General features: G+C 30.5%; 1 protein-coding gene across 1 annotated transcript in view; it reads left to right on the top strand.

The window, feature by feature from the left end:
* The window catches only part of LOC122272226 (calcium-dependent secretion activator-like), a 49,171-nt gene that overhangs the window by 28,502 nt on the left and 3,533 nt on the right, over positions 1 to 17,136 (top strand). Inside the window, exons 10-14 of the mRNA XM_087150404.1 lie at positions 3,480 to 3,539; positions 3,974 to 4,070; positions 4,979 to 5,088; positions 6,484 to 6,652; positions 9,749 to 9,857. Of these exons, the coding sequence (XP_087006530.1) occupies positions 3,480 to 3,539; positions 3,974 to 4,070; positions 4,979 to 5,088; positions 6,484 to 6,590 (374 nt within the window). The 3' untranslated portion in view covers positions 6,591 to 6,652; positions 9,749 to 9,857. The remainder of the gene's footprint in view (positions 1 to 3,479; positions 3,540 to 3,973; positions 4,071 to 4,978; positions 5,089 to 6,483; positions 6,653 to 9,748; positions 9,858 to 17,136) is intronic.

Genomic DNA, 17,136 nt, shown 5'->3' with positions numbered 1-17,136 from the left:
ACTCATTAGAATTAATCAAGAATTATTGAGTTAATTTTTTCAGAAGGATTAGCCAACAAGTACGAGTTAAATAACCATACTAGAGTTAACTGACTAAACTCATAACTAATCTAAAAATACCCAAATTTGCAAGAAAATACCAGAATCGACCACAAAAACACTCATAACTACCACAAAAATAAAAAAATACCTGAAAAATGACTTTAAAATGCAAACAAAACAAAAAACTTGAAACAAAATATCGCAAAGTCTACTAAAGTGCAGAGAACGTCAAAATATTATAAAAATTTAAAAAATACCAAAGTTCCACATTGGCTTAAAATGAAATAAATCAATTGGCATTTAATTCAAGCATTCCTTTTTGAGAATAATATGCTACGTAATGATTTATAATTAACTCTTTTATAGATTTCACGTTTGCTTCCGAAGGTGGCCCGAGTGTCGCTCCACTTGGAAACATACATAAGGTCTCTCTTACCATTTGCACGACATAAAACTATTAATCTGATAGATTAATTCGAATTAAAGTAATGTGGTTAAAGAAAAAGAAATAAACTTTCAGAAAACATATTATAACTCAAAGTTCTAAGAATTTAAACACATTATCTTCTCACCTGGAAATTAGAACGACAACTGCAAATAATTAAATCACTTCATACAATGGAGGCCATTCAAGGAAATATCTTCCAATTCAGCCTCGTGCACCTCAGATACAAGATTTATAATGCAGAAGGGACATCTTACGATTCAAAATAAATTTCATTTTACTTTGGGTGGGGGGGGGCTACGTTAGGAGCACTGGCCACCTTTGGCTTACCCACCTTACTTAATCAAACATACTAAATTTTTAAAAAAAATTAATAATTTTTAGTGACTTCCTTGGGTCTGTCCTGCAGAGCAAGTTTTTTGAGGTGAGGCTTAATATTAGAAATAGCCACTCTCTGTCCTGTTTCTATATTTAGCCGTAATCTACATTTTGTCTTCAAAGAAGCCACAGCAGAAAATCCAGTTTCACAAAGGTTCCTATTGAAAACGGTAATAGAATGCGAAATGCCCTTTGTTTCAGTGCAGAAAAATCCTCCTCCTGCCAAAATTCAAATAGTGATTTATTACTAAATTGCATTTCAGTTTCGCCACTTGTCGTGAAGTCCATGAATTTTTCTTCCCCATCAATTGAGAGTCCTTTGGGAGTCTTATGAAATGGATTCCTAACCCACTCGTAACTTGCTAGCAGTTTGTCATGAGCAGGAAAATACTTTTTAAAATTCTTTGCCAGCATGGCTAAATGATTTTCAATGGTTACAAACGTAACTTTCATATATTCTTCTTCAGCCTTATAAGTTTTAGTACAATTATCCACATTTGCAAACATTGTTAGGTTTTTTTGCTTTAAATTTCTGCCCCACAATTCTAATTTTCTACAAAAAGCATTAACTTCATCACTCGTATCCAACATATGCGTATTTGCTCCTTGGAGTTTAGGATTCAAGTTATTTAATTTCTCGAATATGACGACCAAGTATCTCAATTTCATCACAAATAAACAATACTGTAAATTACCGGTTTCCGGTCTGTTATCTTCTAAGAAAATGACGATTTCCTCTCTTAATTCATGAGCACGTTGCAAAAATTTCCGACGTGATAAACATCTTGCCTCACATTTAAATAGTAACTCTGAATGTTCTGAACCCATGTCATTACAAAGAGCAGAAAAGATTCTCGATCCCAGGGTTCTCATTTTTATATAATTTGAAATGGTTACAACCGCAGTTAATACAATATTTAAACCAGGACGTATTTCTTTCGAACCCAAAGCTTCTCTGTGGATCATGCAATGTGTCCAGACGCATTGAGGCGATTTTTGTTTTACTAGTGCTTGTATACTTTCGAACCTTCCGGATATTGAACAAGCATATTCCGATGCATATTCCAATGCATATTAAGATGCAATTTTTGCGTTCTGTGTTTGCATCATTCATAGCATTATTTAAAATAGCAAATAATGCTACCGCTGTTGTTTTGAGTTCTATTGATTTGCAGAAAAGTAGTTCTACTACTGACATATTATCACAAAATCAAACATTGGCAATGAAATGAGCATCTTTATTAATATCTCTTGCTTCAAAGTTTATTGAAAACATTTTGTCACGCAACGACGAGAAAAGCTGACACTACATTTTCAGCTGTATCACCAATTCGACGAGCAACAGTATCATTTGAAAGAGGTATGGACTGTAATTGTTTTGAAAAATTAACTCCAAACATAGTTTCCACAATCTCAATTGCTGCTGATTTTTACTTTACTTTTGTTTTGGTAGTTAGTTAAAAATAATTTAAAGACAGAATTAAAAATACTCAATATACATTATTGTTGCATACATTTTACTGCAAGTGAGGGGCGTGATGAAAATTATGATTGAAAACTGGGCCGCGAATACTGAAAGGTTGAGAAACGCTGCTTTATTGTAATCATGGTTAATTAAGAAAATTTTGTCATAGGTACAACGGACAAGTAACAAAAATATATTGCTAATTCATACATAATTTCAATGGTCTATTTGCTTGTCTCTATAATGTAGAGAATAAAAAGAAACAAATAAATGGAGAATAGATTATTTACAATATCGATAATAATATAATATGGACAATAATATAATATGGAATATGGACAATAATAGAATATGGAATCATCAGATGGAACTTCATTCCTAATTATGAAGGTCCCGCAGTGGACTGATCGTTAAGACACGGTTCTCATCAGATCACCGAAGTCAAGCATCACTGGCTGCGGTCAGTGTGCGGGTGGGTGACCCACTTGGATCAGTCTGCGTAGGGACCGAGGGTGTGCGGTATTGGTCCTCGTTAAACTGTGCTACCGTAAAGTGCTCGACTTCGCGCACAGGTCGTCGGGCTACCGAACCGGGGGTGCCATCCCCTCCGCAGAGGATCAAAATTGTGATGGCATGTCTTCGGATCATCCTCCGGGATGTTTCCCAGACCGTCGCCAATAGCCCATTGTGCAGCTCTAGTGCGACGTAAATTAACAACAAACAATCCTAATTATGAAGAAATATGCTATTTTGTGACCAAAATTCATATAACCAAAATAGCGTACCAATCGGTAACATCAATTACTGGCCAAAGAAGTCATATATTATTTATTTTATAATGGTCTGAATCAAATTTTAGCGGTTGTAGTTATTTAGTTAGAGTTAGCTTTGAGCTCTGGTTGTGATTTTTTCAATTTAAGATATCTTTCTGTTAATCCTAAATTGTTGACAATAACTTTGAATGTTAAAGATTTTTACCTTTTTCATTTTTTAATTGGAAACTCTGTTGCTTCTATGTTATCTCGAGCTCAGATTAATTTAAATTCTATGGTAATACTTTTTTTAGTTAAAAATAAAAAAATTTTAAATCATATTTTCCCGTTTCAGTCAAATGTTTTGCCCTTTTATTGAAATTAAATTACTTTTCAGGTTCTCCTCATTCAGTGTTTGCTCCTTACTGGTCTAAAACTCTTCAAAAAAATTTTTACGGTATGTAAAATTAATATATGTAGAATTTTTTTTCTTTGGTCTAATTATAGGGGTGCGCAACGAGCGGCTTGCTGACTGTTGATGATTAACGAAAAACTTCCTGTATTTGTTTGAAATATTTAGGGGGACTTTGAGAGATATCTATATATTGTAGTGCACATATACCCATCGTCTGTACCCTGCCAACGACACCCAGGAATTCTAGTTTTATTTGAAACTTCTAAGAATTGAATAATTATCAAAATTTAGCTTAAATCAACGATCGAAACTTTTATTTTATTTTCAGCAGAGGATAAGAATTTGAAAAGGCCTTATCAAAACTAGATAAATACTTTCGGATTATTTTTTTATCAAGACATGAAATGTCACCAAAAATTTATTTATTGGTTTGATTTTTATTGTCAATTCATATTCATACTTAATATTTTTTTCAGAAATGAGTGCATTATGTTTTAATGAAAATTATTTCACAAGTATTTATTTGTGCAGGGAAAGCAAGTTTGAGAAAGAAGATTTTTTTTGCTGGTTTAGGTATGTGTTTTTATTGTTTATTAAAATGTCTTAAAATGTTCCCTGATCCATGACTAATCAGTTGCAAAAAAAAAAACATAAAAATTTTCCAAATTTTTTGTTATTTTTTCTATTTATATTATAACAGTAACATACAAATTGAGAATCTGCTTTTAAAATAAATTTTTATTTTATGGGAATAACAATGATTTTTAACAACTTTGTTACTCATTGTTAACTTATATAGTAGGTAATTAGATACTTTTTTAATAAGTAAACAATATTTAAAAAACATTGCACTTGCAAAAATTTGAAAACAAACTGTAAATTGATCACTTACTGGCTAATTTTGACAATTAGATAGGAATGTTGTTCAAATGTCACCAACACTGTCATATATCATTAAGAAAATTACATTAAACTCATTTTTTTTAACTATTCTAGTTTTAAAATAGTAGTTAGTTTAGACTGTTTCAGATTTTAAAGAATTTGCTATTGTCTAATTATTTGCTTTTCAATTTATGAATAATTTAGGTGATTAGTATTTAGTTGTATTATTTTTCAAATGTGAGTTTTGAGAAACAAAATAAAAACTAAAATGAAAAATATCTATCAGCTTTTATTATTAATATAATAACTTGCATTTTTTGGGGTATGTTATGTTCAAACTAGTATTTGTTTTTTCCCCCAAAGTAATAGAGCAATATCAAATTCTTGCTATATAGTATATTATTTATAGTTTGCTTAATCCCTATGTTATATTAGCATCAGTATTAATTCAATAAAAATATAGATATTTGCTAAAGAAAACATGCAAAATATTTAGACCTTATATCTTGCTTTGCTATAATCTTTTTTCAATTTGTTAAACTTATGCATGTGTCTTTCTTTAGAATTATTATCTTTTAATATTATAAGTTATCCAACAGTTATCCACCGTATACTTTTGCAATGTGCAGTTACAGAGAAAAGAAGTCGGAATCTACGGAAATGATGCAGCTGGATGGATATACTGTAGATTATGTTGAACCAGTGCTTGGTATTAAATTTTCTATTTTTAACTTTATTTACTTAGTTTTCTAGTTTGTATTTAATTTATATGCATAAACTCCAATAACTAAACTTTTATATTTTTACAAATTATTTTAAACAATTTGTTTGATAGACCTTCAACTGAAAGGAAAAAAAAGAGCAAATACATGATTATTACACTAAGCAACTAATCAGAAACAATTAACAAGTCAATTCAACAAATGGCAGAATTTTAAGCTTTAGCGATTAAAACTCAACTTAACATACTTCTTGATTAACTTTTCTTATTCTCGTCTATTTTGAATATAGAGTTTTATAAATAATCAGTGCAAAATAGCGCTGAACTGCACACACAGTGGAATGGTGGTCCTCGTGTAGCTTAACAAATGTATACTCTAGTATAAAACAAAATTGTTTTGGGCCAGCTAGGATAAAGTTGTTTTTTTTTTTTAGAAACATTTTATTTATAGCAAATGTCCTATATGTAAACTGTATTGAATTTTTTACTTACTGAAATAAATTTTTTTTTACTGATATGAAATCTGCACCATTTTGTAATTAAAAAAATTGACATTAGTTTTGTATATTGTGAAATTTGATTTAAACTAATAAGATTGGTATAAATTTTTTTATAACCATCGTTGAACAGCTGACCCAAGTTTTTGGGTTCATGACTGCTAATATTCAGCTCTATAGCCTTGTAATTTTGAACCAATCCAGAAGACAAGAAACTCCTAAATCCGTACCCCCCAGAGTTATGATTTGTTATGGGAACATGAAGGACTTTGTGATTCGACGGATTTAACGTGCATCAGTCACTATTTGTTACACGGGGAGTATTCGGCTCGCGGAGATCGAACCCATAACCTCCGGTACATGGGCCAAGTGTCCTACCAACCAGGCTATCCTGGCCTTTGGTATAAATTGTCGTTCTATAGAGTGCAATTTGATTGTGGTTTCGTTCAGCATGTAATGAAGTAATTTATTGTTCAGATTGTTTTTGTCTCATTGGCTCCACGATCTGAGATGAATCACCAGTTAATGTTTCATAATAAAATTAATCTTCATTAATGTGATAGTGGTTTTCAAAACTTACTCGTAGTTAATGGTGTTCTAACTAGTTTTGCTTCCTTTTCATTTAATTGTCTTCTGAAATCTGTTACTGTTAACTGGAGAAAATCTGCTGCTGTAATATTTTTATTAATCTTATTGAAATTAAAGAAAAAGAATGAAGCAAATTGAGCATTTAGGGCAACTTCAGTTAGTGCAGAAAAACGATGGCATCTCTGAACCAACAACTACTTTTGTTTGAATAAAATCTCTCTGTACTTACAGGTATTAATTTATTATTTCTCTTTTCCTTTTTTATTATTCCTCCTTTTAATGCTACTTCAAATTTCAGATCTTGAACGTGGGAGGTTTTGTTTTTCAATTCGGTCAAGGAAGGTGATAGACAATGAAAATGGGTGCCATCTATGGGTCATGGCTATGTACAGGGCTACCTCATAAACCAACCCCCCTTATTCAACATCAAACCAGCAAAAACTCTACCATATCTAAGTTACAAGGAGGTATGTAGCAATATTTGGCTTCAAAAATTAGCTCAAATGATAGACACTAAAAAAAATCGATATTTTATCTCCTCTAATGTTTAGATTAAAAAAAGGGCATAAGTCCATTATATATAATTTAAAATAACACTTTAAGTATGAAGTTTCCTTATTCATAAATTAAAAGGTTTACTTATAGTAGAACATAATTTTTTTTTAAATTTTTGACGTAAAGAAAGTTTTTATAAAGATCATTCTAAGAATTTTATAGCTGCCACAATTATTCAAACTTTTTATTTGTTTGCTGATTTGGCTATTTTCATACTAGCAAAATTTGTGTTATATCTTAATTTGATAGAAAGAAACTTATGCTATTTATTAAATACAATTTCATAAATAGCACAAATTTAAAATTATATTAAAAAAAATATTCAATATTTATGTTCATGCTTTGTTCCTAATGAAATTAACGCATGCTTTCTAAGTAATTTTAGTAAGTTGTTCATACTATAAAATCTTTACTTGAGATAATTAATAAGGAATGGAATATTTCAAAGTTTATAGTGCTTATTTTTTGGGTAAAATACTAGTGCGAATTCCACACTTCACACAAAGTATCCCCCCCCCCCTGGACAGGTTGCTACAGATGTGAGGAATGTCATGACTTTTCTTCACACCAGTCCATTGTTGTCTGCCTTGCTTTTTTGAGCACTATATTTTATGCTCAGCTTTTATTTATCTATTTCTTTTTAGAAATATTTACCTGTTGATGTTTTACCCTGGTGTGCACGATAATTGCATGTTTATTTTTAATTATAAAGGGTTACAGAAAGAAAGTCATGTTTAGGGTATTGTGGGAAAGATAAATTATAGTTTGCTGAAATTATGTTTAAATTAGAGATGTACGTTACTGCGGTTACCAATTATTCATTATTTCGACCAGCTAATGCAGATGGATATTTAGTACTGAGCAATGTTGGTTTATTGTTTTTTAAACGTATGGTTATATTGTTATTTTTTCCCAGGAAATATCAGAAAAAAAAATCTAAATTTATGTTATTTACTTAAGATTAAAGTATAAATTGCAATTAACTTGATTTAGTTTTCTAAATGCTCTACTATGCATCATTGAAATTAAGTTTTACATAATTTGAATCATGTATGATATATGCCTGCCAAATCTGCTGTTTTTTAACAAGGACTCCTGTAATTTACGTCCATCTCCTGTTTACCTGTACATTCTAAATTTCTCCGTATTTGTTGAATAAATTAAAAAACAATTCGGCAATAAAACATCCGCTAATGGCAAAAATACTTCTCCTATTCCTCAACAGATGGTACTATTGCTAGTACTACAGTAAGTTGAGTGCTAATAGTTTAAAATATTATAAATAATAATTAAAAAAAATTATCTTTTAGACAATATAAAGAACAAAACAATCAAAACCCTATCAGATCATTATGTAGAGTATTTCACCAAGATATTTAATGCATGTCTGTCGTTGAACTTCCTTCCTGAAATATGTAAAACTGCAAATATAATTCTATTTCCTATACCAAACAAAGATTTGCTATCTCAGAACAGTTTTCGACCTATAATTTTGCTTTGCACTCTTGGTAAGATACTGAAAAGAATAGCATGCACTAGGCTCAAACCATTTTTCAGTTGTTTGCCAGATGAATAGCATGGATTCAGGGCGAAACTGGATACAATAAAACAGTTGCTACGTTTAGTTGATTATGTTGGCAGAGGATTACACTTAAAGCAGACTTCGACTTGTTGATACTTGATATTAGTAAAGCGTTTAATAGAGTATTGGAACAAAGGAATAATTTATAAATTACTTGAGCTTGAATTCCCAAAGGGAATAATAAAATTTGTTTACAGTTATTTGGCACAAAGAAACTTTCAGATTAGAATGAAAAACGTATGCTCCACGGTGAGCAGTATAAGAGCAGGCGTACCACAAGGTAGCATACTCGGACTAATTTTATATATCCGTTTTACACACGATTTCCCAATCGACAGGAGTGATTGGAACAGCTTACCTGCATTTTATGCAGATGATACAGGTGTCATAATAAGATCAAGTAACCTGAACAGGGTTATAGAAATACTGCAGGATAAGATATACGATAACGAGGAATGGTGCTTAGATTGGAAGGTTGAAATAAATGCTCAAAAGTCCTAACTGATCCATAACAACAGGAAACCAATTAGAGAGCATAATGAACCAGTACTCTTAAACCAAGTGATACCAGGAGTAACTAAAGCAACATACTTAGGTCATTCACAACAGACGGACTTGATCGGATCGTGAGAAAAACGTCAAAGTTAAAGCCAATGCTGCAACTTTAGAACTGCAATCAATAATGTACAGTAAAAAACTGAGTTTAAACTGAAGAGGTTACTTTTCACCTCCATGATTAGACAGACCAATCATGACCTATGCCTCGCCAGCATGGTGTAACGTTTCAGAAAGTGAGTTTGGGAAACTCAGAAGAAGGCAGAACAAGATTTTATGAAAAATAACTGGTGCTCAGTGGTATCAGAGAAATGTAGACATACACACGAACCTAGAGATTGACAGTTTTGATCACCACTTTAACAAACTAAATCGAAACTTTTTAACAAAGCGTTAGACTGCAAAGCCGCAAATTTTTACTCAATTTTTGAGTTCGAAAACTTAGCCGAAAATGCCTCCCTGAGGCCAGTAGCTCACTTTTCTTAACACTGACCATCTGAGTATTCACGAATATAGTGGAAAATTATTTTATGGCAATATCTCAAAATGGCCTTAATAAATATATATTAAACCATATATCATATATATATTAAGAAAAAATGCAAAAAGAAGGAAACGGACATGTAATTGTATGAAAGCGTTGACTCAAATCAACTTGATTTGTAACAAACTTGACTATGCTTTAGTAATTAGTGAACTGTGAGAGAGAGAAAGTGTATTGTACCTGAGATGTACAATTAAATTTTTAACAAACGTCTTACAAGAAGTATATTTCGTTTATTCTTTTTTATCTACTTATTGTGAAAATGTATCATTTTATAATATCACTTAAGCAATGTGCTCAATATTAATTCTCTACTTTCATTTTTAGGATACAAGGACCTCAAGGTAATATCACAAGGATCCACCATCACAAGATGAAGTAGTAAAGGGCCACTTCTGTCTCAGGCACCCCGACCAACCAAATTTTCAAATTTTGGGTAATTTTTACTTGATTTACTAATGTTATAATTGTGCGAAAAGTAATTTATTGTTAAACAATATTAGTTTTTCATTTCTCAGATAATTCTATCTGTAAGGGGGGGAGGGTCCTAACTCTATAGGACTAGACAGCTTTTCCTAAAAAAATTCGATTTTTTTTTTCAAAAGAAAAAAAGAATATTATAACTTTTTTATTCTGAGCAGTTAGACACAAAGTATAAGATAATATCTAAATAACTTCCAAAGTTACAGCAAAAATTCTGAAACCCATTCATGAAAGCAATAAATATATCACACCAGTTTTCTGAATAGGAATCGTATGCAAACTCACTTATTTTTTTCAAAAGTATTTAAAGTTATGTCTTTAAATCGGGTTTTCACAATTCGAGATTTTCAATTTTGCGCATAAGATTTCTCCACTTCTACTAAATCAATTAAGTTTAAACTTGGTAATTAGATTCATGATAGCATGGTGCTTTAAAAGAAGAAAAAATTTTATTTGAAAAGAAAAGCTTCTTATTTTTCAATTTTTTGGAGCTAGTATGGTTTTTGAAAGATATTTTACTGTCTATTAAAAGTTATTAATAAGATTTTTATGACTTCTATCGTATGCGCAATATGCCACACTATCTCTTTTATTTTTCCTGTAACTTTTAAGTCTGAAGAAAATTAAATTGTAAAAGTTCTTTGTGATGTATCGCAAAAGTGCTCATATTTAAATAATACCTGCGCCTATGTTAAAGTCTTGAAAAAAACTCAGAATCCTGAGTACAATTTTAGATAATTTGTAACAAGTTAAAAAAAAATACTATCATGCGTTTTTGATGAGATTAAAATAATCCTAGGCCCCCCTCAAAAAAATTTTATGTAGACTGAAAATAATATAAGTACACAGTCTAGATATAAATAAACTCTTTTCAGGAACCTAAGGATAACCCAAATTAAAACACAAAGTAAATTATTATAATAGGTTATAAGGGTTTAAAATTCTATTTAAAACTAAAATAAATAATATAAAAATAGTAATTTTATGAAAAATAAAAATAAAAATTAATCGTTAAAAATTTTACTTTTGCATTATTTATTGGTTAGTGTTCAACAATTATATTAGTCACTTTTAGTTTCTTCCATTTCTGCCAGTTTTTCCACATTCTTCCTGTCAAAATCCCAATCCTGGTAATAATATAGTATATATATATATTTCTAAAAGAGGTTAATATTTGACTATCAATGAATGACGCTTCTCTTGCCTGCCTTGTAAGTTAATCACTTTTAAATAATAATTATTGTAATGCAATTAAAATCACTATAACCTATTTTAAAATTAGGGAAATCTACTTTTAGACTTTATGCTGCAAAAATATTCACTTTAACTTTTTTTAATTTACACAAATTAAAATTTTTTATGCGCTAGTCTAATGCATAAAAAGTTTATGATCGCCATTACAGAGATCAAGTTGCATACTATTTTGAATAAATTGTCTGTTGGCTGAAGCGAAATTACTAAGGTTCGCCTGCCTAATCTGATGCTGAGATTAAAACAAAAACGTTTTTAAATTATTGTTATACAAGTGTCAGACAAAGTGAAAATGTGTGAAAATTATTTGAGTTTCATCAATGAAAAAAGTGATTTTTCATCTATTCAAAAAATTAAAAATATTTTAAATAGACTAGTATTTTCCAATTTAAATCAAATTCTACACATTTGCTTAAAAATTTTGACAAATGAAAACTATTAATTATAGGTGACAAAAAAAAACTTTTTCTAACAGTTGACGCAATGCAGTGCTTATTTATTCCGAGATTGTTGTTCTAAAAGCGGAAGCGATTTAAAGTGTGAAATTTTTAATATATTTTTTGAAGTAAAAAGCATAAATAATTTCGCTGAGTTTCTGTAGATCAACGTAATCATTAAGAAAATAAAATCTTGTCCATTAGCTAAATGCAGCAATAATAAGTAAGAAACTTAACAGTATCATATCTGCAGAGCCGTAGTGGCTCAGGGGATAAAGCATTCAACTTCCAATGAGGTAAACAGAGTTCAAATCCCAGCAATGGTTTTTCGATATGAATTACGCACCTCCTCAGTGGTAGATAGATCACAGGTTAGAGTCCCCTTCCAGTCAGCCTAAACGTGAGAGATTATCGTGGTTTTCCTCTCCATGTAACGCAAATACGAGTTAGCCTTCGTGGAGGACTTTTTAATTAAACTAACTTCTCCCAATGTTTGATCCAGAAGTTCCCTTGTTCTCTGCATTGGGTTCAAAATCACAAGGTTAAGGTGTTGAACATTGGTAGTTGTAAACCCAAAAAATTGGGTCTACTGTTTAACGACGGTAATAAAATATATCTGCCTCTCTAATCTCTACTGATTAAGATTCTTTGTAGTGGTAACGAAATGAAAGCAAGAATTATACAATCAAAAGCAAGAATTATATTATCTCCGCAAACGGTTAACGTTAGTATTTTAATTTATTTTTCAATTATTTGTAAGCAATGGTGGAAAATATTTTTATAAATTAACTTTGTTAAATTATGAGAAAATATTAAGGTAGACATTTTGATAATACTCTAGATACTGAAAAACATCTGCCTCAAAAATAAGGAGATTCAGCAGCTACAAAATAGATGATCCGAAATTCATTAGAAATTTAAGCAAAGTTAAGACTTCTTTTTCATTTTCGGCAAAATATACCCTCACTAGCTATCGCTTCCTAAACCCCAGAATTAAATGCTTTTGCAATTCATTTCAGATCGCTTGATTATTGTTAAATACCTCAGTTCTTACACTTTATTTTAACAATAGTTGATGGAATGTTCTTTCTCAAGAGTGCTGGCAACCGGAATTCGTCTTATATAAACTGCTCACATCTAAGAGTCGCTCCTAAATTAAGATTATTATTATTATAGATTAAAATTGGTACGCCCTTTGTTAAAAATCCTTAACCCATCAAAAAGTTAATAACTCTTTAATAACTCTTCTTCTTGTTAAGTAATCTGCAGCGATACATGAAATTAACCGGGCATTTTCGTACTTTATGTGTTTATAACTCTTTGGTGTTCAATAATTGCAGCCAGAAATACATATTAATAAAATACTTATCAAAGACGAATCACTAGGGAGGAAGGTGAGAAGAAGAAGATTAAAAGCAGTTTTCTTGCCTAATGAAACTATCGTGTTTCTAGTTATCGCTCGTTAAGCCTTTTTAATTTCCTTCGGCAATCAAACAGGTTTTTATGTTCTCAGTCCCACTCTCTTCAGTTGGGATTCGTCGGATATCGATAGCGTTTTTGTTTTTCCCCCAGATTAATTGTTAATTCACGACCTCTAATGTGTATACTTTTTTACAATCATCTTAAATATTTATATTAACATCGGTCGTTACCAAACACTCTATATATTCTAAGGCAATTTAAAGAAATAATAAAACTGCTTAATTTCATGCTAATATGTTTTTGCTTTGAAAAAGTAATAAGATGAATCAAATCAAGATTATTAAATCAAGGGCTAATAAAACGACCTTTTAATTTTCAAGATCACGTATGAGTCAACATTTGGTAATTAGTTGCCAACATTTGGTGGTTACTGTTAGGATTAAAGTAATAAAAATTGCATATCGATAAATCAAGGTCCAATCAAACGACCTTTTAGCTTTCTATAACACGTATGAGTCAACGTTTAGCAATTAGTTACTCATGTTTCTTTTTTTGAACAACGTGTAACTAATATCATATCAATTTCGATATTCAGGGGTAATATCATGGCAAATTAAAGTATCGCAAAATATAATTCATAAGAAATACGCCCTCTTATTAAAATTTTATTTTAATCACATCACGTAAATCTTGCTCAACTTTCTACTATATCGTAATTTCATATGAACTCCACCCGTTTTAGTGAGGTTAACATAACACATTAGTAGGTTAGAGAACTCGGTGAAAATGACTAAGAAAAATTTGTTTTCTTAATAAATCTTAGACAGTAATTGCTTTAGGGTTAAAATATTATTTTTATTATGAAATTACTGTTAACGTAAAAGTAATTTCTAATGCGTATATTGCTTTTTAATCCTTAACAAATTGTTGAACTTTCGTGTAATAGTAAAGGGTGTATACATTTTTGACGTCTTGTCAAAAATGAACTTTGAAAAAGCATACAAATTTAGGGACGTCAATTAAAAATAGAAAAGCGAGAAAAAAAATAGAAATGGTATCGAAAAAGGGAAAATCATTAACTAGGAAATAGAGACTATTGACATCAAAACTTGTTCGATTGCTGAAAAAATTTGAAAGGCAGCTTATTCATAGAAACACCAAAAAATTTTATCTGTTTTTTAAACAGATTTTGTTGTTTTGAATTTTCCGTTATTAGATTTGTCAGTAGATTAGAGAGTATTTTTCTGATTTTGATGACGTTTTTGTTTTTTACATGCATAAATATTAATTTGAGGCTGCAAATGTGTATGCTCATTGCCCTCGTTTTTAACAAGGAGTTCAGAAGTATAAATTAAGGGCAGTATCACACTATTTTGATCATTTAAATCCGTGACAATGGTAAACAAGTATGTGAATGTTTCGAATATGCCATTGTTTTCGTAAAATTTTTTAAATGATTTCTAAATCTTAATAATTTAATGTTTTATTTATTATCAAATAATAAAAAAAATGAATATGCATAATGGGTTTAAATTTAGCACTAATCAAAACTAGTAAAACTGCAATGGTTCAGTGGTTAAGGCTGTCAAAGTGATGAACCGGGATTCAATCCCTAGTGGCGGCGTGAAACATACCCAGCTTCAGATGGATGAGTACCAGTTTGTCTACGAAGTAAAGGTGGCCTATGCCCAATCCTAACCACATAACCATAATCATGAAATTTGTAACGAAATTGTGAAGCTTTAGCATTTATGTTGCGGGAATGTTTTTTTAACCAGCATTAGTTAATAAAAATAAAAGCTGAAGTAATAATTTAAAACTACTATTAAAATTAACATGTATAGCATGAAAATATAGTTTTTTTCTTCCTTCTTACATTAAAGTCGTAAAGAAATCTATTACTCTAATAAAAATATGAAAAGAGTTTATTTAATTTAAAAGTCTGGATATAGTTCCCAAATATTAATCTTTAATTATGTATACAAGTTTTTCAAGCATTCCAATTAAAATACACATTGTTCTGCAATCACTACTCTTAACATAAAAATTTTGAAACCTTGCCAAAAATGATGGAATTTACTCACATCGAATCTATAACGTGCCATTGGCAATAAATTTTTTAAAAATCTGGCTTATTTCAAACACATTTCCAATAATTTCTATTGGTTAGATCTTTTAAAGAAGAAAAGAAGTGGGTAAGCGATTGTCTCTAATAGAATTACAATTTCGAGACAGGAGAAAATCGTTATTTTTTTTACGTTAATCATCCCCTCAGGCAGCATCAGATATCCTCTTCTATTAAGGACATTTATTAAATTTTTTAATCGAAAAATAAAACAAATTCATTTAAATATGTGGTGGTTGGTTGTGTTCAGGCCAGGGGTGGATCCAGAAATTTTTCCTGGGAGGGGGGTCATAGACTCAGATTCCCCCTCCACAACTAATTTTTAAAAAATATTATTTTTGGAAAAAAAACCTAGGGTTTTTAATACTGGTCTTCTCATTTATTTTTTTCATAATGAACATTACATAACTATGACGAATTTCGTTTTAATCTTTTGGATTATGATTCTTGAAACAGTGAAGAACATAATTAGATGGGGGGGATCGATTTTTCCGACCTTCCTAGGTGTGTATGCCCTCTTAAATAATTTTTAAAATATTTTATTTCTTTTGTAAACTATTAAAAAAATTATTTTTATTTTATTTTTCAATTTACGCATTTCATAGGGTCATGAACCCTATGACCCCCCCTTGCTGGATCCCCCACTGGTTCAGGAGAATAATTGATAAAGTTTATATTAATTTGCATTTAAAATATTAAGTATAAAGAACAGTAATATAGATGAGTACAGCACGTGTGTGTCGTGCAACAGAGACAGTTAAGAATCTTCTGACGAATGAGAAGTTAGAGTTAAAATTACTGATCATAACTGTCGTGGTTACGATTTAGTTGAGTCGCCGCAAATTTTTTAAAAAAAATTATGTTGAACTCAAAGATGCCCCTTTGTTGGGGACTTCCTGCCTTCCATTATAAAAATCCTAGCATCTCCCTCTATTTTAATTATTATTTTTCTTACTGTATTCTAAATGCATGACTTTTGTTTAGAGATCGCTGAAATAGATCTTTAAAATATATTGCCACATAGATCTTCAATATGAAATATATTGCTTAAAATGCAAATATATAATGTTTTAAAAGTTAGCGGAATAGAATTAGCTCTTAACTGCTTATCAGAATAACTATTATAGTAAAAACTATGTGTATAACAGGGTGCTTACCTTTTTTTAAAAGCCCTTAAAGGTGCTTTTTTCATATTTATTTTTTATAGGTATTTTTAAAGTGCTTAATTTTCCCTTTTTCAAAATTAGTTTTTTTCCTTTACTATGTTGATTTTCATTTCGAATTATACAAAAAGACACAGTTTACATTGTTCTATTCAACGTTTTCACAATTAATTCAACCCCTATCTATTTTGGCGTATTGTCAGTCCGTAGCGAATGAAAACGCCATTCGTTTTACATGATTCAAAATTTCATGATTTTTGACAATTATCAAAATCAAGGTCAAAAGTTTTTTTTTCTGACATGACGGTTAAAACAAGATAAAACCGCCAATTGTCAAAAACTTTCCAGCTCTGCCTGAATATGATATTTTTTAAAGTGCTTAAAAATATTTTTTGAGAGCTCGAAAAGTGCTTAAAAGGTGCTAATTTTTTGTTGAATAGTTTGGCTACGCACCCTGTATAAGAATGTGATAAATATGTATTTTTGGTATTGAATTTTATATTGGTATCGCATATCCATTGTAGCCAAACTTCCGAACGGTTGCAGCTATAGTTATACAAATCGTGCCTATGTATAATAAAGTGGCTGTGCGCTAAAAGATGTGAATGCTTACAACAGCATCACCTGGTGGAATATTGCAGTGTTAGCATTCCTATCACGAAAGCGTAACAATAAGGGAGGAAATAGTCTATAAAGTGTATTGATTTTAAAAGAATATACGCTTTGTAAACATCATCGCATTAAAAAAGGAAAATGCTTATTTATGTTTCAGACTTTAAACAATAGGACGTAATGAGACGATCTAGGGGATCTTAAAATGTCTAGTTAACTAAC

This window comes from Parasteatoda tepidariorum, chromosome 1 (genome assembly GCF_982258835.1).
Source record: "Parasteatoda tepidariorum strain Cologne lab strain chromosome 1, Ptep-v5.0, whole genome shotgun sequence".
Lineage (NCBI taxonomy): Eukaryota > Metazoa > Arthropoda > Arachnida > Araneae > Theridiidae > Parasteatoda > Parasteatoda tepidariorum.
This window is presented reverse-complemented; position numbering and strand designations above follow the sequence as displayed.